Source organism: Entelurus aequoreus, linkage group LG04 (assembly GCF_033978785.1).
Source record: "Entelurus aequoreus isolate RoL-2023_Sb linkage group LG04, RoL_Eaeq_v1.1, whole genome shotgun sequence".
NCBI classification, from domain to species: domain Eukaryota; kingdom Metazoa; phylum Chordata; class Actinopteri; order Syngnathiformes; family Syngnathidae; genus Entelurus; species Entelurus aequoreus.
In genome coordinates this window covers 45,387,635-45,413,306 of record NC_084734.1, presented here as the reverse complement: position 1 = coordinate 45,413,306, position 25,672 = coordinate 45,387,635, and the positions used below count along the sequence as shown (strand labels likewise).

General features: G+C 42.2%; 1 protein-coding gene across 1 annotated transcript in view; it reads left to right on the top strand.

Moving 5' to 3' along the window:
- Positions 1–25,672, top strand: part of LOC133648668 (mitogen-activated protein kinase-binding protein 1-like) — a 55,154-nt gene that overhangs the window by 24,935 nt on the left and 4,547 nt on the right. The window contains 11 exon segments of the mRNA XM_062044965.1: positions 4,440–4,510; positions 8,585–8,706; positions 8,774–8,849; positions 8,927–9,110; positions 9,113–9,286; positions 9,369–9,406; positions 14,577–14,768; positions 14,845–14,942; positions 15,017–15,132; positions 15,249–15,449; positions 15,809–15,875. Of these exon segments, the coding sequence (XP_061900949.1) occupies positions 4,440–4,510; positions 8,585–8,706; positions 8,774–8,849; positions 8,927–9,110; positions 9,113–9,286; positions 9,369–9,406; positions 14,577–14,768; positions 14,845–14,942; positions 15,017–15,132; positions 15,249–15,449; positions 15,809–15,875 (1,339 nt within the window).

Below are 25,672 nucleotides of genomic sequence, written 5' to 3'. Positions count from 1 at the left end.
GTGTCCAAACGAAAATAAGATTTTGAGTTGTTTTTGAAGGATTCAATTGTCTTTGGGGTTTTGATGTGGTCCAAGAGAATGTTCCAGAGGCAGGGTGCCAATGAGCAGAAGTCTTAAACTAAAACAAAACATGACCCGGGCAACAGATCATCACAGTACCCCCCCCCAAAACAAAACAAGTTAAAAAATCAATGGAGGGCGGAGGGAGGACTTGGTGGTGTCCAAATCCACCAGGGACGAGTCAGGTGGCGGCGGCGGTGAGGCGACCACGGAACTCCCTGGCTGTCGAAAAGGCGGACGCGAGTGGCGTCAGGACTGTAGCAGCCGAAGAGTCCTACGCCGAAGTCCTGGGCGTCGCTGCTTTTGGCACAAAGGCCCGCCGGAGACGAGGTAGATTGCGGCGCCGTGGGACGGCCGGTCGGAGACGAGGAAGATGGCATGTTCGTGGGAGGAGCCACCGAAGACATTGTCGTGGGAGGTGCCGCCGAAGACACCGGCGTGGAAGGAGCAGGCAGCTGGGATGGAGACGTGTCCAGAGCTAGAGCAGCAGGCAGAGGAGGTCGCGGAGGCCGCAGCACCGCAGGCAGAGGAGGCAGGACAGGCGGCAGGGCTGAGCAGGAGGTAACAGCCTGGCTGGATGCAGCTGTGTCTCCCCCATAGCACAGCTATCAGCCCGAGAGACCCCCCCCCCCACCCCCAGGAAGCGGATACCAGACGCTTCTGGTGATTGAAGGAACAGACACCAAGAGTGGGATGGGGGAGGTTAGGAGGTGGGTAGAATGTTCCTTTGTAGGTTGACCATACTGTCCATGTAAAATCCCAACAGGGGATTGTCGTGGAGACAAGGAGGAAAAAACAGTGGAGTGGGCGGGGATTGAGTCATAGGGGGCGGAGCTTTAGTCATTGGTGCGGAGCTCGAGTCATTGGGGGCGGGGAATGACCAGGTGATCTTGCCTCAAGAAAAATGTTCTGGTAATCAGCAATAGTTAATGTCCTTGGCGGAATACTTACAGAATGGTTGAGAAAAAAAATCTTGCTGCCTGATGTCATTGAAATGCGCCGACAGTGTGACGTCATCGGAGCTTGTATTTATCTGGCTCACAGCCCAAGCGGTGAAATGTTTGGCAAAATTATCAATGGGATTACCAAACACCATTGGCGAGGAAGACAGGGCTGTTTGCGGTTTCTTTGATCCGAAGGAGGAGCTTGAGGGGTCAGCACGTCCTGGCAGCGAGTCGAAGCCTTTTTGGGCGGCCTCCGCCTTCACTGACGCGTTCGAGAGAGCAGTGCGACGATGTCCCCAGGCCAAACGGAGTCGATAGAGACCAGCGAACCCTCGGGAACCCACACCAGACTGTCGACCTCCTCGGGAGAATAGCGGAGCGTCTCCGCTTCCATTGCCTTAAGCACCATCCACGTCCCCTCGTCCAGCTCATCTATGTGCGCTGCGGGAAAACTTCTTGCTGGCTGTTTTCTGTTACGGTTGGGTCGCATGACAATGCGCGGATCGTTTCCCCAAGATGCAGACGGACAGAACAAGCGTGCCGATAGCACGGGAAGCTATGGTATGCTAAAGGAAAAGCTTAGTATAGAACAAAGAAACAATAATCACCAACATAACTTGTTGCATGAAGCAAAAAAAACAGCCAGACAGAGTGTGGCGAGAGGCAGGCTGATTAGTGACCGGGAGAAGGTGAGCGTCCCAACCACTAACCAGAGGCAGTTGAACATAATCAGCACCCATGGCAACCAGGAACACAAACTCAGGGGTGCTGAAACAGAACTAAGGGAGTCTTAAACTAAAACAAAACATGATCCGGGCAACGGATTATCACATGATTAGGGGCGCCAACTAATATGGTTTCTGTTTTTGGGCTGTTGAGTTGTAGAACGTTTTGGCTCATCCATGCCTTTATCTCCTCCAGACAAGCAGTGAGTGTGGGGAGAGATGGTGAGAGGTTAGAGATAGAGGTAGAGGGGTCTGTTTTCAGGTAGAGTTGAGTGTCATCTGTATAGCAGTGGAAGGAAATTCAATGACTGCATATGATGTGACTGAGTGCGAATAGAGTTGGGCTGAGGACTGATCCCTGGGGGACTTCACAGGTCGAATAATGAGTGTGGGTTCGAGCTATTCTGAGGATAACATATTCTGACCTGTTGTTGAGGTAAGATCTGAACCATTCCAGGGTGCGACCAGACAGACCAGCAGTGAGGTGTAGACGTAGCAGGATGTTTTGGTCAGCAGTATTGAATGCAGTGGTCAAGTCAAGGAGGATGAGGAGGGAAGGGGAATCGTTATATGTACACGTATATATGTATAGGCTATTAATATGTGTGTGTGTATATAGTTTCTTTTTATGCAGTTGGCTTTTGGCCCCTGGTCAAATTTTGTTAGCCCAATGCAGCCCCCAAGTCAAAAGGTTTTCACACCCCTGATCTAATAGATAGAAAACATTGGTAAGTTTTCTTGCATTTTTACAGAATTTCTACGTAGGGAATGCCTTCCAAAGCAACTTAAAAATGGTCAAATCTCTTCAACTTCAGGGGCATCACCTAAACCCCAAAAGGGCACCCTTGAACCCTGGCTGATATTTTTCAATTCCTCTTTTTTTTTTTTTTACCTCACTGGGACCCCTGCAATGATTGATGACAATCAGACATGTGTCTGATTGCACTATATACTATAAATGTCGATAATATCTATACAAGGCTGGGTATTGGATCGATACTTGAGTTGCAGTTTCTTGTCTGTATGTTCAGAAAATTACTTGATTTTTCTCAGAGTTTATGCGATTCTTCTAGTTCGTCAGTGCAAACAGCGCACTTCTGTCTCTCTCTACTGCTCACTCAGGTACACGTTGCCCCTCCACTTCCTTGCTATACTGACTACTGACATTATTTTCTTTTTTTTTGTAACTTTGTTTTTATTGACATCCAGCGTCAAACATTCTCATCCATTACATCACATTTGCATACATCATATATCTATTGTCTGCCCCAAATGTCAAAATAATATATATATATATATATATATGTATATATATATATATATATATATATATATATATATATATATATATATATATATATATACATATATATATATATATATATATATATATATATATATATATATATATATATATATATATATATATATATATATATATATATATATATATATATATATATATATACATACATACATACACTACCGCTCAAAAGTTTGGGGTCACATTGAAATGTCCTTATTTTTTAAGGAAAACCACTGTACTTTTCAATGAAGATAACTTTAAACTAGTCTTAACTTTAAAGAAATACACTCTATACATTGCTAATGTGGTAAAAGACTATTCTAGCTGGTTTTTGGTGCAATATCTACATAGGTGTATAGAGGCCCATTTCCAGAAACTATCCCTCCAGTGTTCTAATGGTACAATGTGTTTGCTCATTGGCTCAGAAGGCTAATTGATGATTAGAAAACCCTTGTGCAATCATGTTCACACATCTGAAAACAGTTTAGCTCGTTACAGAAGCTACAAAACTGACCTTCCTTTGAGCAGATTGAGTTTCTGGAGCATCACATTTGTGGGGTCAATTAAACGCTCAAAATGGCCAGAAAAAGAGAACTTTCATCTGAAACTCGACAGTCTATTCTTGTTCTTAGAAATGAAGGCTATTCCACAAAATTGTTTGGGTGACCCCAAACTTTTGAACGGTAGTGTATATATATATATATATATATATATATATATATATATATATATATATATATATATATATATATATATATATATATATATATATATATATACGTATTATTCTGACATTGTTTTTCATGAATACACTGCAGCGCTTTTAAGGGCAAACCATTACAGGGCGCCCTACCTTTCACAAAGAAACAAGAACTCTCCCTGCTTGCAGTGGAAGTTATTTAAATTATTTTGTTGACATCTTTATAGTTACACTTTTGGTACATTTTTGCATTTTTGATATTTTGCACAAGAAACTTTTTCTCTTGAATAATTCAACATAGTTAAATGTAATACAAATTATTTTAATAGAATTAATATGAATACATTGTTTTATATTGTTGGATTTAAAAAATAATTGTATGTGAATTAACTATTTTATTTGTGTTACAATAGTCATAATAGACTAACTCGAGGCAAATGTACAATATTCTTCAATGATTATGACATTTCAAGTCAAAATATTTGTATCAGTATCGGCGATACTAGCCCTGTATTTATTTGGTATCGGATTCATACCAATATTCCTAGTATCACACACCCCTCATTTGGTTCACACTATTTGCACACAAGTACTATGACATTTCACGCTATGAATTACACTCCCGATTATTTTGCTCATATAGCTTACTGTACTGTATGTGTATTTCTGCATAATTGTATGTGTGTTTTCCTGTTGTTCCTCAGTCAATGACAGCAAGGTGAGGTTGATCAGCTGTGGTGCGGATAAAAGCATCTATTTTCGCACTGCCCATACGGTAAGCTTGAACCTTATAGCACACATGCAACACCTGCGAGAGGTCCTAAATCTGAAAATGTGTAGCTTCGCATTACGTCTGGAATTAATAGTAAGAAGCCAACAAGGCTACAACCAAGCAATAGATTATATACATAATTCATATGGCGTTAATTTTATCACGTTGTTGTTTATCAAATGTGTTGTCAACTTGTCAAACAGCTTCTTTTCTCTTAACAAGGTAACATCACAATGGCTTGATCTATATTTGCATATATATGTGCATATATATATATATATATATATATATATATATATATATATATATATATATATATATATATATATATATATATATATATATATATATATATATATATATATATATATATATATAATGTGTAACCTGTAACCTGGAAACTGATTAAGCCCCTCCCACAATGTTTTTTTTTTTTTTTACATCATGTAACTTCAAAGGAGTTGCAGGTTACATAACTTAAAGTGCTAAAAGGTGCTGCATTCTTTCCTCTTGGTGAATCACTCCTGGTTTACTGGGTCAGGGTTTTGTTGCATAAGAAGTCACCTAATTCCTCCTACATTCGAATGCACAATTCAGGCTGTTGCTGCCTCAACTCCCAAACATTAAGTTTTATGGAGCACAATAAACAAAGGCTTGTTAGTCTTAGGTAAGATTTATGGAGCTCTCCTGGCTGGCCTGCAGAAACTAAATGAGCATCCCCATAATCACACACTGGTAGGGCAATCAGCAGCGCCTAACAAGCTTCGAGGGTCTTTTGAACATTTGTCTGATTGCATGTGGACACGTGAACATTGGTCATTTTTAAAAATGTAAAATGTCTCGCATTGAAATTTACTAAAATCTATTTGATCGGTACTTGGCCCCCCAAAACGGTACAATGTTAAATGTTTAAAATGTATTTTAAAAAGAAAACAAATTCTTAGATTATAAACATTGTATGAATACAATAGAATGTAATACAAATAACTAAAATAGTTGTATGAAGTAATGTAATAATAATTTACATTATTTACCTTGGATAGTGGACTTCTACGGTATCTCTTCCAGCTCCTTCTCCATCAAACACACCATCAGCAGCTTCTCCATATTTTCATGGATAAATGTCCGCTGTTTAGATATTATTTTAACATCCTTGGCTGGAGTTATCGACTCATTCTGCCTCACTATAATGCAGACTAGCAGTATTACGCAGAGGTGTGGACTCGAGTCACATGACTTGGACTCGAGTCAGACTCGAGTTATGAATTTGATGACTTTGGACTCGACTTGACAAAATGTAAAGAGACTTGCAACTCGACTTAGACTTTAACATCAATGACTTGTGACTTCACTTGGACTTGAGCCTTTTGACTTGACATGACTTGCTACTTTCCCCAAAACCCAAAGATTAAAAAGTTATTTGGGAGCGCGCCGCTCCGTATTTTTCATTTTCTTCGTCTGTGTCTATCAGCGTGTTGTTCCTGTCAGCTGGTGTGCTCTCAGTACAACAGCCAATCAAATTAGATCTACGCTGTTTTCATCACACAGCTCTCATCCAATCAAATTGCAGGACAACCAATGAAGAAGAATTGTCAAACAATGCGGCAGTGAGAAAAAATTATGCCAAAGTTAATTTCGTTCGGGTATTAAAACTACGACTTGGTCAACAAAAAACAAATTGCCGTATGCAAATCACGCAGTTCGAATATTACAGATGGAGACGCAACAACTTACAACTTCGTTCGACATTTGAAGTTGCACAAAGGGTAAGTTTTGAATGTAAGATAACGTTTATTGGCTAAGTAACGTAACTTTTATTTGGTGTGTAGTTAAATCAGTGAGGCTGTAAACTCACTGCTAACGTTATAACCTTAGACATCTTATAAGGGTACGCAGCATGGAGCGCTACTGCCTACAGGCGCAGACGAGACGCGGGGCCACCATCTTGGAGTGGTGATCCGCTCCACTCAGCGCAATTCATTTGGCAGGAGCAATGAACTGTCAGCGCATTTAATTCATCTTACCTCACTGAATACCACTGATTTTCACGCGCTTTTTTGTCATACGTGTAGCTATGATAAAGGAAACATGTTTTGGCGTGTTTTATTATTCATAGTTTGCTTAACAGTAATATAATATTCTTATACGCTATAAGTGACCAGACGTCCGAGATCAAAACTGGGAATATAATCCCAGAGAAAGGGGAAAAAAACGGTCAGCTATCATGTTTACAGTCATTGTTTTATATGTATTTTTTATGTATGTCGCTTTGGATAAAAGCGTCTGCCAAAGACTTCAACATAAACATATATAAACACCTGAAAGTCTTTATCAGCTAAAACCACCAATCTGTTTCACTGGATTCAGAATAAAACCAAATTCTGTCTTACCCAACAATGTTAGTATTTGAATATTGTTACTTGAAGACTTATTCCTGGTTACAATTATACTGTTAAGAAAGTATTGTCTTATATTTTGCCTAAAATGAGAATGCATCATAATCAGTGGCGGCTGGTGAATTTTGTTTTAGGTGGGGCTGAAAGTTTGTAAACCAAACCCCTGTAGGGCAGTCATCCTCCCCCAGAAGATTTCTTTGTGATTTTCACATACAAATATTGAAGATCTTTGCTCCTTCTCAACTCTGTGGTAATATTATTTTCATAAAATACAACCAATAGTACATTAATGTTAAATCTTACTTGTGAAAAGTAATCCCCCGATTCCTATTTTCAACAGTCCGCTCATTTGAGTAGGAAAACGCTGAACACCATCTTTATTTTCTACCTGTCAACTGTCACTACTTCAAGATGGCGGCCAAATTGCTCGCGTCACAGCAACCAATGCTGCTTCTACTTATAAGATGTCTATTGTTATAACGTCATTGCAAACACGGCAATCTGTTGCGTCCACTGCAGTTCGCTACCTTATTCATACTTTTTGCCAAGTGATTTTTTTAAGCAGGGTTGCATGAGGTACCTAGACAAAACGTTACGTTAGTCAATGTATCACACACAGTAACGTAACGTTAAAATGTATACTATATTAACAATATGTGTACATATTGCATAGGGCCCTGACATCTAAAAAGTACAACTCTGTTCATTGTTTTGTTCATGTTTTTGTACAGACAGTACGAGATGAGATCAATGAGATAAGGTAAGAACAGGATAGAAACTGCTGTGGAACTAGTTACAATGCAATATGCCATGGAAATACAATGTTAACACTTTTGTGCAAATAAGTACAGTCGCACTTGTTTTTTCAAATGTGTTTATTCTGTAAAAGAATGAGTTAAATGTTTAAAATTACTGGATAATAGTGCTATTATGAAGTGCAATGTCAGCACTTTTTTTCCCCTGCAATTTATAATGCACTTGTTTTAATAAATAAATACAGCGTTTTAAAAGCATACACAATCTGTGTAAATATATTAGTCTGTGGTTAAAAGGACTTGAAAGGACTCGAAATTCAAAATGCAGGACTTGGGACTTGACTTGAGACTTTCCAGTCTTGACTTTGGACTTGACTCGGGACTTGCCTGTCTTGACTCGGGACTTGACTCGAGACTTGAGGGCAAAGACTTGAGACCTACTTGTGACTTGCAAAGCAATGACTTGGTCCAACCTCTGGTATTACGCTCCAACTGCTTCACCAAGTTAGCTAGCTACACGCTCAGTTATACTTTTGATGATTTCTTTCTTTAATTAAAGTATTTCTTTATCATTAATGATCTTAAATTATTATGAGTATCATCCAATTCTTCTTCCCATCACTGTCCTTCACATTCCTTTCCATGGTTAGAAAAACAAAGTTATGTCCAATCCGAGCTATAAGCTAATGCCAGCGAGTAAGAGGTTCACTACCTGAGAGGAGGCTTGTAAAACAAACTCACACATTAAAGTATAACAGTTAGTCCAGAGACAGCCCTGCATTCATTGGAGGTGGTATTGTGCTGAAATGAGATGACAAACATTTTTTTAGCTAGTAATGACATTACTGGAGAACACCTTGTAAACATTTCAGTAAACAAACAAAAATATGTTTCCATTCAATTCCATGCTATTGTTGATGTTGCAGAGTGACAAAGGAGCAGAGTTCCGCCGTTCCCACCACACAGTGAGGAAGACCACGCTGTATGATATGGGTGTAGACCCCACCTGCAAGTACGCTGCTGTCGGCTGCCAGGACCGCTGCATCAGGTGCGTTCAAAGCGGTGCAATGAAACGGCAAGCTTGCGTGCTGATGGTATGTGTATTTTATCGCCAGGATTTTCAATATCAGCAGTGGCAAACAGAGGAAACTGTACAAAGGATCGCTGAGTGAAGACGGAAGCCTACTCAGAGTAATGTCTCTCAATGTTCTCTTCGGAAGACAGATTTCTTGCAGTGGATATTTTACTTGTGGTGGCTTTTCATGCAGGTTCAGATCGATCCATCAGGCCAGTATGTGGCTGCAAGCTGCTCCAATAAGAACATCAGCATCTTTGACTTCTACACTGGCGAGTGTGTGGCCACCATGTTTGGACATTCTGGTAAGAGACCAGCAGAGGCGACAGATATGTAACCCTTTTCTGAATCCACCATCTTTTTTTTTACCTCAATTGTTTTGTTTTTGATTGCAGGCGAGAGGCGTACAGCGCTCCTGCTCTGGTCGGCCTGTCCTCTGACAGCGACCACAACCATGAGCGCGAGGACGAAGATGAAGGTCACAACAAAGACTCCAACGACCAAGAAGAGATTAACACGTCCTCAGACAGCAGTCATGGCGAAGAAGACACAGGTTCAATCAAAGCACTAATGTTAAATAGTCATACCTTTCCATGAAAAATATTGATATCCTGGGATCGTTTTTCATCCAACAGGTGGTTCAGATGAAGGACCTGACTGGGAACTGACAAAAGTAAGTGATGCAAAATGGATATTATGGAGGGTCAAATGGGACCAAATTAAATAAATACATAAATGTGTTTATAGTTGTGTTATTAAATAATTATACCGTATTTTCCGCACCATAAGGCGCACCTAAAAACCTCCAATTTTCTCAAAAGCTGACAGTGTGCCTTATAATCCGGTGCGCCTTATATATGGACCAATATTGAGCCTCCAACAGGTAAAAGTTTCAATCAATCAATCAATCGCAACTACGGTAAGCAGCCGCCGACTTCATTTTCCCCCGTCTTCATTTTCCACCGGACGGTAAGCAGCCGCCCCCGTAGAAGAAGAAGAAGCGCGCGGTGCATGCTGGGATATATGACTGCGCGAGGCGTGCCGTTTTGATTTCCATTTGTTTGTTTATGTAAAGACCCCAAAATGGCTCCTATTAAGAGACACGCTTACGACGCAGAGTTTAAACTTAAGACGATCAGTCACACAGTAGAACACGGGAATAGAGCAGCAGCGACACTGCTGGATGCCGTATTCGCCCAACTGTTTAATTCGGACACTGAAGAAGAAGAATTTGAGGGATTCGTGGATGAGGAATAACTTCATAAAGTGAGGTTTACATGTTTATTTTGTGTGTTGTGTTGTGTGACATTAACGTTTGAGCAACGTTGAGTTATTGATATTGTTATTGCTCTGCACTATTTCGAGTGTTACTATATTGTGATTGCACTAACGTTTGATTTACCGTAACAGTATCACTGTTTTTTACGTGTTTATTGAATCAGTTCCCCTCCACTATGTGATATAAATGTTGCACTACATGTTATACCTTGCTGTTGTTAAAAGATAAACAAAACACCACGTCACTGACTTTACCTCGGGGAAAATAATAAAACAGCTGTTTATTCATTTTGGGAGTGAACAGTGTTGTCAGAACGCTGGTTTGTAATCTATTAATAAAGTTTGACTGACCTATCTGACTGTTTTGTTGACATTCCCTTTAGCGCAGCTCCATCTAATGGATGCATAGGTGCGCCTTATAATCCGGTGCACCTTATATATGAACAAAGTTTTGAAATATGCCATTCATTGAAGGTGCGCCTTATAATTTGGTGCACCTTATAGTGCGGAAAATACAGTAATTGGAATTATATATATATATATTTATATATATATATATATATATATATATATATATATATATATATATATATATATATATATATATATATATATATATATATATATATACAGTATATATATATATATATATATATACAGTATATATATATATATATATATATATATATATATATATATATATATATATATATATACATACCATATTTTTCAGACTATAAGTCGCAGTTTTTTTCATAGTTTGGCCGGGGGTGCGACTTATACTCAGGATCGACTTATGTGTGAAATTATTAACACATTACCGTAAAATATCAAATAATATTATTCAGCTCATTCACGTAAGAGACTAGACCTATAAGATTTTATCGGATTTAACGATTAGGAGTGACAGATGGTTTGGTAAACGTATAGCATGTTCTATATGTTATAGTTATTTGAATGACTCTTACCATAATATGTTACATTAACATACCAGGCACGTTCTCAGTTGGTTATTTATGCGTCATATAACGTACACTTATTCAGCCTGTTGTTCACTACTCTTTATTTATTTTAAATTGCCTTTCAAATGTCTATTCTTGGTGTTGGGTTTTATCAGATACATTTCCCCAAAAAATGCGACTTATACTCCAGTGCAACTTATATATGTTTTTTTCCTTCTTTATTATGCATTTTTCACCGGGACGGTATAGCTCGGTTGGTAGAGCGGCCGTGCCAGCAACTTGAGGGTTGCAGGTTCGATCCCCGCTTCCGCCATCCTAGTCACTTCCGTTGTGTCCTTGGGCAAGACACTTTACCCACCTGCTCCCAGTGCCACCCACACTGGTTTAAATGTAACTTAGATATTGGGTTTCACAATGTAAAGCGCTTTGAGTCACTTGAGAAAAAGCGCTATATAAATGTAATTCACTTCACTTCACTTCACTTATACTCCGGAGCAACTTATAGTCCAAAAAATACGGTATATGTGTGTTTTTAAATGTATCATTCATTTATTTCATGTGAAAATAAATACAATTATTTTATCATTTATTAAATGTTTTACAATATGTACTTCATTATTTCATGATTTGATTAAATATTTCACAATTTTATAATCAATTAAATGATTAATAACCTTATTTACTTTTACATCAAATAAAACAATGACACACTTTCAAAAGATTGATGTATTAATTTAATTTGATCCTCCATAGGATATAGTTTGAATAAAGTGATGTTAAGCGCTGAAATAAAATGTCATAATCAATGGCTATCCAACAAAATACTTTTTTTGACATAAATATAAACAATGTTGGCATATTGTTCTCTTTAGTGTTAATTTAGTGTTGTTGTCCTAGAGGCCGGGGGTGTGTGTGTGTGTGTGTGTGTGTGTGTGTGTGTGTGTGTGTGTGTGTCTGGTACCGTGTAGTTCCTCTAGAAATTGCTTCTAAATGATAACATTTGACATTAGATTACTTTGGATAAAGTTGACGTTGATTATAAATTGAAATGTGCGACAATAAAAACATCAAATATCTTTTCCCAATATTATTCCATTTTAATTGCTATTTTTGAGGTGAATATGTGAAAAATTGCATGATTTTTCTCAAATTCTAGCATTTATAAAAAATGTATTTGAATGTTATGTGTATATGAAGGATTGATCAAAATGTATCTCACATGATACCACTCAGCCAACCAAACTCTGCATTTTATGCACTAAACTGTTACAGCCTTGTAACTGTTTTGGACTTATGTATGCTTTTTCTCTGTGTGTGGTATTTTAGGTCTTCTCCTGTTCCCTTATTTTGTAGTATTTACTTCCTCATGCCGTGGACAGGCTTCCACACCTGCTGCCTGATTGGCAAGCGGGACACACCTGTACCCGGTTGCCAATTAGTCTCGTTTTTCATCCCGACACTGTCTTGAACATGCTTTGCATTTCTTCACGCACACGTTTTGTTCTTGATACAAAGCAAGTTCCGTTTCTGGTGCACTCACCTTCTTTTTTTTTTCTCCACTTCTTTTTGTGAGTGATTTTTCGGTTCTTTACTTCTCTACGTGTAAGCGCGCCTTTTGTTCACATTATATCATGTTATTTTACTCACCGTCTGCCTTCTGTCTCTGCATCCTTGGCATCACGCCACTACGGTGGTTCCAGCTCCTGACATAAACATTGAAATTCTTGATTATATTTGGTTACTTAGCCATTTTTTGTGTTTTACTTTAGTGGGGGTGTCCCCCAAAAATAAGTATATTATATTTACATAAAAAGAATAAAATGCACAAAATATTCCATTATATAAATATTACTCCCATTACACTTAACAATAACTTTTTCATTATTGTCGTTATCTTATTATTATTATGATTGGCTGACCGTAATCACATGGTTATACTGTGATGCATGTGATTTAAGTTAAGAACTACTGTATTTTTCGGAGTATAAGTCGCTCCGGAGTATAAGTCGCACCTGCCAAAAATGCATAATAAAGAAGGAAAAAAACACATATAAGTCGCACTGAAGTATAAGTCGCAATTTTTGGGGAAATTTTTTTGATAAAACCCGACACCAAAAATAGACATTTGAAAAACAATTTAAAATAAATAAAGAGTAGTGAACAACAGGCTGAATAAGTGTACGTTATATGACTCATAAATAACCAACTGAAAACGTGCCTGGTATGTTAACGTGACATATTATGGTAAGAGTCATTCAAATAACTATAACATATAGAACATGCTATACGTTTACCAAACAATCTGTCACTCCTAATCGCTAAATCCGATGAAATCTTATACGTCTAGTCTCTTACGTGAATGAGCTAAATAATATTATTTGATATTTTATGGTAATGTGTTAATAATTTCACACATAAGTCGCTCCTGAGTATAAGTCACACCGGCCGAAAATGCATAATAAAGAAGGAAAAAAACATATAAGTCGCGCTGAAGTATAAGTCGCATTTTTTGGGGAAACTATGCAAAAAAATGCCATTTATAGTCCGAAAAATACGGTACAAATGATTTACTGGTAAGGAAGGCCAGTAACGTGGTGGCAATGGAGCTAGACTCTCTGGCGGTGGTGTCAGAGAGGAGAAGTCTAGCAAAGCTCCTAGCCATTATGGACAACACCTCCCGCCCACTACACTCGGACCTGGCGGAGAGAATGAGCACGTTCAGTGGAAGGCTCAGACTCCCAAAATGCAACACGGAACGACACAGGAAGTCCTTCATACCGACAGCCATCAGACTGTATAATGCATATGTTCCTTTTTGACTGTACTTGAATGTATAATAGACTGTATTTATATTATTCACATGTGAATAATGCTGTATAATAGACTGTATTTATATTATTCACATGTGAATAATGCTGTATAATAGACTGTATTTATATTATTCACATGTATTTATATTATTCACATGTAAAAAATACCCAAGTGTTTATTGTTTATTGTGAGCAAACTGTGGTGCTTCTATTCTATTCTATAAAGGGCCCCAATCTTAATTAAATAAATATACACATACTACTTCTTACTACTACTTATAATAACTAGAAAGCAATTGTAATCACTTGTTCCCTATCTTTTATTTCTGACATTCCCTGAAAATGTAATCAAAATTTGCCCCTGACATTTTGAGCTATCTGTAGCAGAATGAAAGAAACTAAGTGAAGCCTTGTCAGTCATCCACTGTCGATGTCACTGTGGTTGGTGGTGGGGCCGCTAGCATACACACAAAAAGAAGTTGAAATTCATTAAGGCTAACGTAGTAGAAATGATCCGGATTATCTCCAAATTGTCTGAACAATTTATAGCGGAATGAAAGAAACGGAGTGAACAAGTCTCCACTATATTTGTCTCTGTGGGGCCGCTAGCATACACACATGGAGAAGTTATGACTTGTTCCTTATCTCATTTTGGACATTTCCTGAAAGTTTCATGAAAGTCAGCCCATAACTTTTTGGTTTTTTTTGCTAACTAACCAACTAACTAACTGACAGACAAACCTGCTGACAGAGGTAATAATATAGTAGTAATGTTTTTTTCATGTGATCACAGCCCGCAGTGACCACACCCGGCATCAGTGGTCGTCCTCGAAGGCGCTGGTCTCATCGTATGGGCTCCTTGGAGTTGATGGTCAAGTCAATGCTGGACCTGAGGCAGCTGGAGACCTTTGTCCCCAACAAAACTGCCGACTCCAACACTCGTGACAGAGACAGACGCAGCATGTCCAGCCTCCACGAGTCCATGGTGAACTTGAACTTCTCCAGAAGATTCTAACGCCTGAATTTAATCCTGCAGCGGCTCACTGTCTGTTTTTTGACAGCAGCACTTTGAGGAGCAGGCCAAGCGGCTTCGGCCTATGCGAAACTGTGATTGGACAACAACGGATGGCAATAAGGAGGAGACGGGTCTACCAAACATGTACGCCTCATGGGGAGCAAACATCAGTGCTCATGCATGATTTGTCTGTCACCATTTTCCTAATTGATCTACAGTGATTGCATGGTGAAGGATCCACCATGCCACAAGGCCCTCAGTAAGAGCCAGGACAGCTACAGCCCGGATAGCGCCTCCTCGCTGGACTCTGACAGTCCTGATGGAGTCCTGAATGGTGAGCAAAGAAGCAAAACTCTACTCGTTTTTTTTTTTAATGATGTCTGGATTTCAGATAACTTGGAGCTTCTGGTAAATATGTTGTGTCTCACTTGTGTTTCCTTTTGCTGCCAGACTCTGCAGTATCCCTCAGCTTAGACAGCTCAAATGATGATGAGGAAAAGATGGAAAATAGCAAGGAGGAAGAAGAGGAAGCAGAGAAGGCTGAGACCACTAGCGTTGATGAAGTGCTCAGGACGGTGACAGCCGAGCTTGACAGCCCAGAAGATTTCCTCAAGCAGAACTTTGAGAGGCTTGTGGACATTTGCAGCACAGGTTAGAGAACTTTGAAGGAACATTTTGACTTTTAGAGACAAAAAAAGTTCCAGCTTCTGTAAGTCACCAAAAAATAGAATAGCGTGTGTTACGAATAATGGTTCATGAGAACAGAAGTTACACTGAATAAAAAAATGTTAATCACAACTTACTCTTATGCGCATACACAAAAGAAATGTTCAAAAATGACACGATGTAAAAATGACCAGTGAGTAAAATTAATGTGTGTATTTAAAGGGCGTGGCATACATAGTTGGACCATGCAGAGGGCGGGATTACAGCCAACAATCTGGGACATACAGGATTTGGACATTTAGCTATGTTAGTTATTTTATCTTCTCTTGGTTTGTGTTCTGCAGCTGAACCCAGCAGAGTCCCAAGGCTCAGCATGTCTTCACGCTTCCTGGCCAGAGGACATCATAACAGGTTTGCGCTTCATTTGCACCAATCAAAGGTTTGGAGACACTTCCAAATTCAATAGCGTAGGAACAGAAAGACCTCTCGAAATCCTCTATGGAAAAGACAAAACCAAGGACCCAGATTTCCCTCGGCCGGACACAGGTCACCGGGGCCCCCCAATGGAGGCAGGCCTGGAGGTGGGACTCGATGGCAAATGCCTTGTCCCGACCGGGCACAGCCCAAAGAGGCAACGTGGATCCCCCCTCCAAAGGGCTCACCACTCATAGGAGATAGCATAGTTAGCTCTTGGGACTCACGTTGATGCGCAGCAAGAGCTCTGAAACCAATTTTCTCGAGAGGGGCTGGACTCTGTTCCAGTGTGGCGTTGCAAACAGTGAGGGACAATGGGGGCAATACTTAGTGCCCCACGCCTGAGAGCCTGTACGTTGGAGTTTAACCCAGAAAACGAGAGGGTAGCTTCTCTTTGCCGCCGGGTGGGGGGACGGGTCCTGACTGTTGTTTGTGCTTATGCACCAAACAGGAGTTCAGAGTACCTGACCTTTTTGGAGTCACTAGAGTATGTACTGGAGAGTGCTCCCCCAGGTTATTCCCTTGTTCTGCTTGGTGACTTCAACGCTCACATTGGCAACGACAGTGAAACCTGGAGAGGTGTGATTGGGGAAAAAAGGGCCTCCCAGATTTAAACCCGAGTGGTGTTTTGTTATTGGACTTTTGTGCTCGTCACAGATTGTCCATAACGAACACCATGTTCAAACACAAGTGTGTCCATATGTGTATTTGGCACTAAGACACCCTGGGCCGGTTTGATGATCGAATTTGTGGTTGTGTCATCGGATTTGCGGTCAATCAGGTGAAGAGAGGGGCATAGCTTTCCACCAATAACCACCTGGCGGTGAGTTGGCTTTGATGGTGGCAGAAGATGCTGGACAGACCTGGCAGGCCCAAACTCATTGTGAGGATCTGCTGCAAAAGTCTAGCAAAGTTACTCCAGAATAACTTTGAACATGTCACGAGGTAGGCGCTGGACATTGAGACCGAGTGGACCATGTTCCGTGCCTCTATTGTCAAGGTGGCCGATCGGAGCTGTGGCCGCAAGGTGGTTGGAGCATGTCGAGGCGGTAATCCCAGAACCCGCTGGCGGTCACCAGTGGTGAAGGATGCCGTCAAGCTCAAGAAGGTGTGCGGTGTCCGGTGTGTGTCTTCGGCGGTCGAGGAGGCAAAAACTTGTACATGGAAAGAGTTCGGGGAAGCAATGAAAAACGACTTTCAGACTGCTTCGAAGCAATTCTGGACTACCATCTGCCACCTTAGGAGGGGGAAGCAGTATACTGTCAACACCGTGTATGGTGGAGATGGTGTGCTGCTGACCTCGACTCGGGATGTTGAAGATCGGTGGAGGGAATACTACGAAGACCTTAATCACACATACACGTCTTCCTATGAGAAAGCAGTGCTTGGGGAATCTGTGGTTTTTCTCAAGCTAATGTTGCTTAGTTAAAAAGCTCCTCGGTGGAAAGGCCCCGGGTGTCGATGAGATTCGCCAAAAGTTCCTTAAAGCTCTGGATGCTATGGGGCTGTATTGGTTGACAAGACTCTGCAACATTGCGTGGACATCGGGGGTGGTGCCTCTGGCGGTCCTCTCTTTAGGAAGAGGAACCGGAGGGTGTTTTCCAGTTATCGTGTGATCAAACTCCTCAGCCTTTTGGTAAGGTCTATTCAGGTATACTGCAGAGGAGGCTATGCCGGATAGCCCAACCTCGGATCCAGAAGGAGCGGTGTGTTTTTTGTCCTGGTTGTGGAACTGTGGACCAGCTCTATACTCGGCAGGATCCTCAAGGTTGCATGGGAGGTTTGCCTAACCAGTCTACATGTGCTTAGTGGACTTGGAGAAGGCGTTTGACTGTATGCCTTGGGAAGTCCTGTGCGGAGGGGTATGCATACTGATTGGCAGTCCGTTCTCTGTAGGATCGGTGTCAGAGATTGGGTCACGCTGCCGCCAGTAAGTCGGACCTGTTTTCAGTGAGGGTTGGACTCCGCCAGAACTGCCCTTTGTCACGGTTCTGTTCAAAACTTTTATTGACAGAATTTCTAGGCGCAGTCAGGGCGTTGAAGGGATCCGGTTTGGTGGCTGCAGGACTAGGTCTCTGCTTTTTGCAGATGATGTGGTCCTGCTGGCTTCATCTGACCAGGATTTTCAGCTCTTACTGGATTGGTTTGGAGCAGAGTGTGAAGCGACTGGGTTGAGAATCAGCACCTTCAAGTCCGAGTCCATGATTGTCGCCCGGAAGAGGGTGGAGTACCATCTCCGTGATGATGAACAGATCTTGCCCCAAGTGGAGGAGTTCAGGTACCTCTCTGAGTCTTGGTCACTCCATGGCCAATCGTGAGATCGACAGGCGTATTGGTGCGGCGTCTGCAGTGATGCGGACCCTGTATCGATCTGTTGTGGTGAAGAAAGAGCTGAGCTGGAAGGCAAAGCTCTCAATTTACTGGACGATCTACGTTCCTATCCTCACCTATGGTCATGAGCTTTGGGTAATGAATGAAAGGACAAGATCACGGGTACAAGCGGCCTAAATGAGTTTCCTCCGTTGGGTGACGGGACTCTCCCTTAGAGAAAGGGTGAGAAGCTCTGTCATCCGGGAGGAGCTCAAAGTAAAGCCGCTGCTCCTCCACATCGAGAGGAGCCAGATGAGGTGGTTCGGGCCTCTGGTCAGGATGCCACCCGGACGCTTCCCTGGGTAAGTGTTTAGGGCACCTCCAACCGGTAGGAGGCCACGAGGAAGACCCAGGATACGTTGGGGAGACTATGTCTCCCGGCTGTCCTGGAAACGCCTCGGGATCCCCCGGGAGGAGCTGGACGAAGTGGGTGGAGAGAGGGAATTCTTGGCTTCTCTGTTGAGGCTGATGCCCCTGCGACCTGACCTCGGATAAGCGGATAAAGATGGATGGATGGATGGATGGATGGTCGGATGAAGGGAACAGAAAGTGTCTCCAAACTTTTGACTGTGTATAGTGCATAGTAGGGTATAGCATTATATTGTACAGTATGGAATTGTGTAGTATTGTGTAGTTTTTCAACCAATGACTGCAGACTGGAAACATGCTGAAACTGATGCGGGGTACCACTTTGATATTTTTATTTGTTTATTTTTGTAAAACAACTTAGAAGAAATTTTTTTGCAGTTTTAACTTTTTAAAGCCAAGCCTTTGTGTTAGTTATTAGGGGTGTTCCAATACGATATTGATATCAGATATCGGTCTAATATCAACAAAAAAATAGTATCAGATTATGCAATCTCCGACATAATGTCTAATACAAGCAGTCCTGCAGCGTTTACTTGCGCAAAGCTGGACAGCCAGTTAACACCTAAATGTCCTCCAAAAACCACACCAGTTTGGTATTTTGTAGTATTTTAGACTAACGTTAAACAGTCTTTTTTTTTAATACAGGCGCTAGCAGGTACACAACAGCGAAGAACACAATAGCACACAAGCTAGACATACTGTCACGATCGTTTTTTGCCAGAGTAAACCCCAATGCAGAGAAGAAAGAATAAAAATACTAACAAAAAGGAGTGAGAAAAAACAACTGAGGACGCACACAAAAGGTGTAGAGAAACAGAGGTTGCACACAAAAAGTGTGGAGAGTAATAAGTAAACACGGCAGTCACCAAGACACAGGAACGAGGAATGTGAGTGGAGCCAGAGCAGAGGAGATGCCCTGGAGAGCTTAAGTAGTCAGGTAGGAAATGGGTATCAGGTGGGCACGAAGGTGGCCTGATGTTGCCTGTAGCCAAAAAACCAGGCACTGCAACACAAAGCAGACAGGCGGCAGCAGAGCTGCCAGATCATGACACATACTGAATAGGTGTCCTGATTTGAAAATAATCGCCGTCTAAAACACCACATTTGTCAATATAAACAAGTAGTGCTGTGCAATATTAGGATATATATTGTAGTATGACATAAAATGTCCATCATACAATATAATTTTCTCTTGTTTATATTGTAATTTTAACATCTAGGCTGCCGTTGCTATAACTGCAGCAGCACTGCTATTATGCGGGAGCATTTTTACGTCACGTGTAAATACCTTTATGTCAACAATGCAGCAGTTTGCTGCATCAGCAAACCATCCATCCATCCATCCATCCATCTTCAACCGCTTATCCGGAATCGGGTGGCGGGGACAGCAGCTCCAGCAAAGACCCCCAGACTTCCCTCTCCAGAGCAACATTTGCGACTTCCTCCTGGGGAATCCCGAAGCGTTCCCAGGCCAGAGAGGAGATGTAATCCCCCCATCTGGTCCTTGGCCTGCCGCGGGGCCTCCTCCCAGTGGGACGTGCAACGAGGACCTCCCTAGGGAGACGCTCGTGAGGCATCCGCACGAGATGCCCGAACCACCTAAGCTGGCTCCTTTCCAAGCGAAGGAGCAGCGGCTCTACTCCGAGTCTCTCTCGGGTGACTGCACTTCTCACCCTATCTCTAAGGGAGATGCCAGCCACCCTTCTGAGGAAACTCATTTGGCCGCTTGTATCCGCGATCTTATTCTTTCGGTCATTACCCACACTTCATGACCATAGGTGAGAGTAGGAATGTAGATAGCTCGGTAGACCGAGAGCTTTGCCTTCTGGCTCAGCTCCCGTTTCGTCACAACAGTGCGGCAGAGAGACTGCAATACTGCCCCAGCTGCTCCGATTCTCCGGCTGATTTCCTTCTCCATCTTTCCCTCACTCGTGAACAAGACCCCGAGATACTTAAACTCCTCCACCTGGGACAGAGTCCTGTCCCCTACCCGGACTGTACAAACCATCGGTTTCCTGCTGAGAACCATGGCCTCAGATTTGGAGATGCTGATCCTCATTCCAGCCGCTGAACACTCGGCTGCGAACCGATCCAGTGAGAGCTGAAGGTCACGAACCGAAGGTGCCATCAGGACCACATCATCTGCAAACAGCAGTGACGCAACCTTTAGCCCCCCGAGACGTATACCCTCTCCGCCATGGCCACGACTCCGCCTAGAAATCCTGTCCATGAAAATCACAAACAGGATAGGTGACAGAGCGCAGCCCTGGCGGAGACCAACCCCCACTGGAAACGGATCCGACTTACATCCAAGCACCCGGACACAACTCTCGCTTTGGTTGTACAGAGATTGGATGGCCCTCAGCAGGGTTCCCCTCACTCCGTACTCCCTCAGCACCTCCCACAAGATCTCCCGAGGGACGCGGTCATACGCCTTCTCCAAATCCACAAAACACATGTAGACTGGATAGGCATACTCCCAGGCCCTCTCCAGGATTCCCGCAAGCGTAAAGAGTTGGTCAGTTGTTCCACGACCAGGACGGAATCCACATTGCTCCTCTTGAATCTGAGGTTCGACTATCGGCCGGACCCTCCTTTCCAGTACCTTGGCGTAAACTTTCCCAGGGAGGCTGAGTAGTGTGATACCTCTGTAATTAGCACACACCCTCTGGTCCCCCTTTTTGAAAAGGGGAACCACCACCCCAGTCTGCCACTCCCTCGGCACTGTCCCAGACTTCCACGCAATGTTGAAAAGGCGTATCAACCAAGACAGCCCATCAACACCCAGAGCCTTCAGCATTTCTGGACGGATCTCGTCAACCCCCGGAGCTTTGCCACTGTGGAGTTGTCTAACTACCTCAGTGACTTCACTCCGAGAGATCGACGTCGATCCCCCATCATCCTCAGGCCCTGCTCCTATTAGGGAGGGTGTGTCTGATGTATTTGGGTTCAGGAGTTCCTCAAAGTGCTCTTTCCAACGCCCCACGACTTCCTCACTTGAAGTCAGCAAAGTCCCATCCTTGCCGTACACAGCTTGGATTGTTCCCTGCTTCCCCCTCCTGAGGTGCCGTATGGTCTTCCAGAACAGCTTTGGTGCCGCCCGATAGTCCTTCTCCATGGATTCCCCGAACTGCTCCCACACCCTCTGCTTAGCCTCGTCCACAGCCACGGCCGCTGCCCTTCGGGCCCGTCGGTACCTTGCAACTTCCTCCGGAGTCCCCTGGGATAACATACCCCGGTAAGACTCCTTCTTCAGTCGGACGGCTTCCCTGACCACCACTGTCCACCAGGGTGTTCGAGGGTTACCGCCCCTTGAGGCACCTAAGACCTTCTGGCCACAGCTCGCATCTGGAGCTTTAGCAATAGAGGCTTTGAACATTGCCCATTCCTGTTCAATGTCCCCAACCTCCACAGGGATGGCAGAGAAGTCCTGCCGGAGGTGGGAGTTGAAGTCCTTCCGGACAGAGGACTCCTCCAAACGTTCCCAGTTCACCCGCACTACACGCTTGGGTTTGCCAGTTCTGTCCAGAGGTTACCCCCGCCATCTAACCCAACTCACCACCAGATGGTGATCAGTTGACAGTTCAGCCCCTCTCTTCACCCGAGTGTCCAAAACATACGGCCTCAGATCAGCTGATACGATTACAAAATCGATCATTGATCTTTGGCCTAGGGTGCTCTGGTACCAGGTACACCTATGAGCATCCTTATGCTTGAACATGGTGTTTGTTATCGCAAGTCCGTGACTAGCACAGAAGTCCAATAACAATCCACCACTCAGGTTCAGATCAGGGAGACCGTTCCTCCCAATCACGCCAGTCCAAGTATCACTGTCATTGCCCACGTGCGCGTTGAAGTCCCCCAGCAAGACTATGGAATCCCCTGCCGGCGCCCCATACAGGACCCCATGCAAGGTATCCAAGAAGGCTGAATACTCTGAACTCCTGTTCGGTGCGTATGCACACACAACAGTCAGAGTTTTCCCCCCTCCAACCCTAAGGCGAAGGGAGGCGACCCTCTTGTCCACTGGGGTGAACTCCAACGTACAGGCACTCAGCCGGGGACTCGTGAGTATCCCCACACCCGCCTGTGCCCTCACACCCTGAGCAACTCCAGAAGTGAACAAGGTCCATCCCTTGTCCAGGAGTGTGGTTTCAGAGCCCTTGCTATGCGTAGAGGTAAGCCCCACCAGATCCAACCGGTAGCGCTCCACCTCTCGCACCAGCTTAGGCTCCTTCCCCACCAGCGTAGAGACGTTCCACGTCCCGAAAGTCAGCCTCAGCTGCCCCGAATTGGTCCGTCCGGAGACTCCACTTTCACCGCCATCCACTTGGCAGCGCACCCAACCCCACTGGTTCCGACCGCGGGTGGTGGGCCCACGTGGCTAACCACGTCAGCAAACCAGCAAAACCGAAAAGGAATTGGTGCCAAAAAGAGGGAAGAGAAACGTATTTGTTTGGACTAACAAAGTCTGACACTGACCAATCACGGTAGGCTAATCTGTAAAACATGCAGCAAATGAGTAGTTGCTAGCTACTTGGACACGTCTATTCTTTTTTATCACTTGAAGACAGGACATGAAGAACAGTACAGAAAAGGTGTTCAAATGCGACAAGATACGAACGTTACCTCAAAACCACTACATAATGAAAATAAAAACAAAGCCATCGAGCCTAACAGAGTTGTTGTTCAAATTACAGATGCAGTCTCTATATTCATGTGTAGACATGACTTAGTGTATACACTGTCAAAACTAAAAATGCATTTTATTGTTTTTTATTTGTCTTATCTTTTTACATATAAAATATGTTTTACAAATAAAAGGACCAAAAATAGGCAAAATTGGCATTCATTTCATGTGTGTATAAATATAATGTTAAGAAAAAATACTATATCGTGATGTATATTGTTATCGAGATATACAATTACTGTACCTGGGATACCGTATTTTCCGCACTATAAGGCGCACCGGATTATAAGGCGCACCTTCAATGAATGGCATATTTCAAAACTTTGTTCATATATAAGGCGCACCGGATTATAAAGCGCACCTATGCATCCATTAGATGGAGCTGCGCTAAAGGGAATGTCAACAGAACAGTCAGATAGGTCAGTCAAACTTTATTAATAGATTACAAACCAGTGTTCTGACAACTCTGTTCACTCCTAAAATGAATAAACAGCTGTTTTATACATTTCCCCGAGGTAAAGTCAGTGACGTGGTATTTCGTTTATCTTTTAACAACAGCAAGGTATAACATGTAGTGCAACATTTATATCACATAGTGGAGGGGAACTTTTCCCTGATTCAATAAACACGTAAAAAACAGTGATACTGTTACGGTAAATCAAATGTTAGTGCAATCACAATATAGTAACACTCGAAATAGTGCAGAGCAATAACAATATCAATAACTCAACGTTGCTCAAACGTTAATGTCACACAACAATACACACAAAATAAACATGTAAAGCTCACTTTATGAAGTTATTCCTCATCCACGAATCCCTCAAATTCTTCTTCTTCAGTGTTCGAATTAAACACCATTGATTCGTTAATGTTAAATTCTCTCGCTGCTGCTCTATTCCCGTGTTCTACTGCGTGACTGATCGCCTTGAGTTTAAACTCTGCGTCGTAAGCGTGTCTCTTAATAGGAGCCATTTTTGGGTTAGAAGTGCTTCTTCTTCTACGGGGGGAAGTGAACTCGGCAGCTGCTTACCATAGAAGAAGAACTTCTTCTTCTATGGGGAAAATGAAGTTGGCGGCTGCTTACCGTAGAAGAAGAAGCACTTCTTCTTCTACGGGGGAAAAAAGAAGTTGGCGGCTGCTTACTGTAGTTGCAAGACCTAAACTTTATGAAAATGAAGTTTAAGTTTGTTGTGGCTCAATATTGGTCCATATATAAGGCGCACCGGATTATAAGGCGCACTGTCAGCTTTTGAGAAAATTGGAGGTTTTTAGGTGCGCCTTGTAGTGCGGAAAATACGGTATTTATTTTTGTCCGTATCACACAGTACTATAAACACAATGAAATAATCATAGTTTCATATTAATTACATATACGATGTCAACAACGCAGAAGTGTATTAGAAAGTACCCAGTAACAAATGTGTCCGCATCATTCAACTTACTACATCACCAGCTTAATTTATTAAATTATTGTGGCCACGAGGTGTCGACAAAACACCAATTAGCATTATACTTCAACCTAAAGACAGCATAAGTCTATTACAGACATTTAATGATAAATAGATTAATGTTTTTCATACTTACAATTGTACTCTATTTGACTCATTTCCCTTGAATAAACCTTTTCTAACGTTCCACACTACAAAATAATAAAAGTATGTATGATTTGTATCGGTAACGGCCAATACTCAAGGTTCCAATATCAGTATCATATGGGAAGTGCAAAAGTTGTATAGGGACACCTCTAGTTATTGGTGTCATCAATTAAGCTTTCACATTGTGCCTCTTTGCTCTTTTTTTTTTTTTTTTTTTTTTAATTTTTTTGTTTAATTTGATTTAATTGTCATTAAAGTGCTTTGGGCCAATACAAAATGAGCCACAGGTTGTAAATGGCCCCTGGTGCAGTGTGTCTTTAGTGTTTATAGATCAGTCAATTTGTCAATGAGAAAGTGTCTTCGTACTTGATGTACGCCTACTAATAAGAACCAAGAAAAGGGCTGTGTATTGTATATTTACTAGGGCTGCGAATCTTTGGGTGTCCTACGATTCGATTCAATATCGATTCTTGGGGTCACGATTCGATTATAAATCGATTTTTTTTTCCGATTCAACGCGATTCTTGATTCAAAAACAATATTTTTCCGATTCAAAGTGATTCTCTATTATTCAATACATAGGATTTCAGCAGGATCTACCCTAGTCTGCTGACATGCAAGCAGAGTAGTAGATTTTTGTAAAAAGCTTTTATAATTGCAAAGGACAATGTTTTATCAACTGATTGCAATAATGTACATTTGTTTTAACT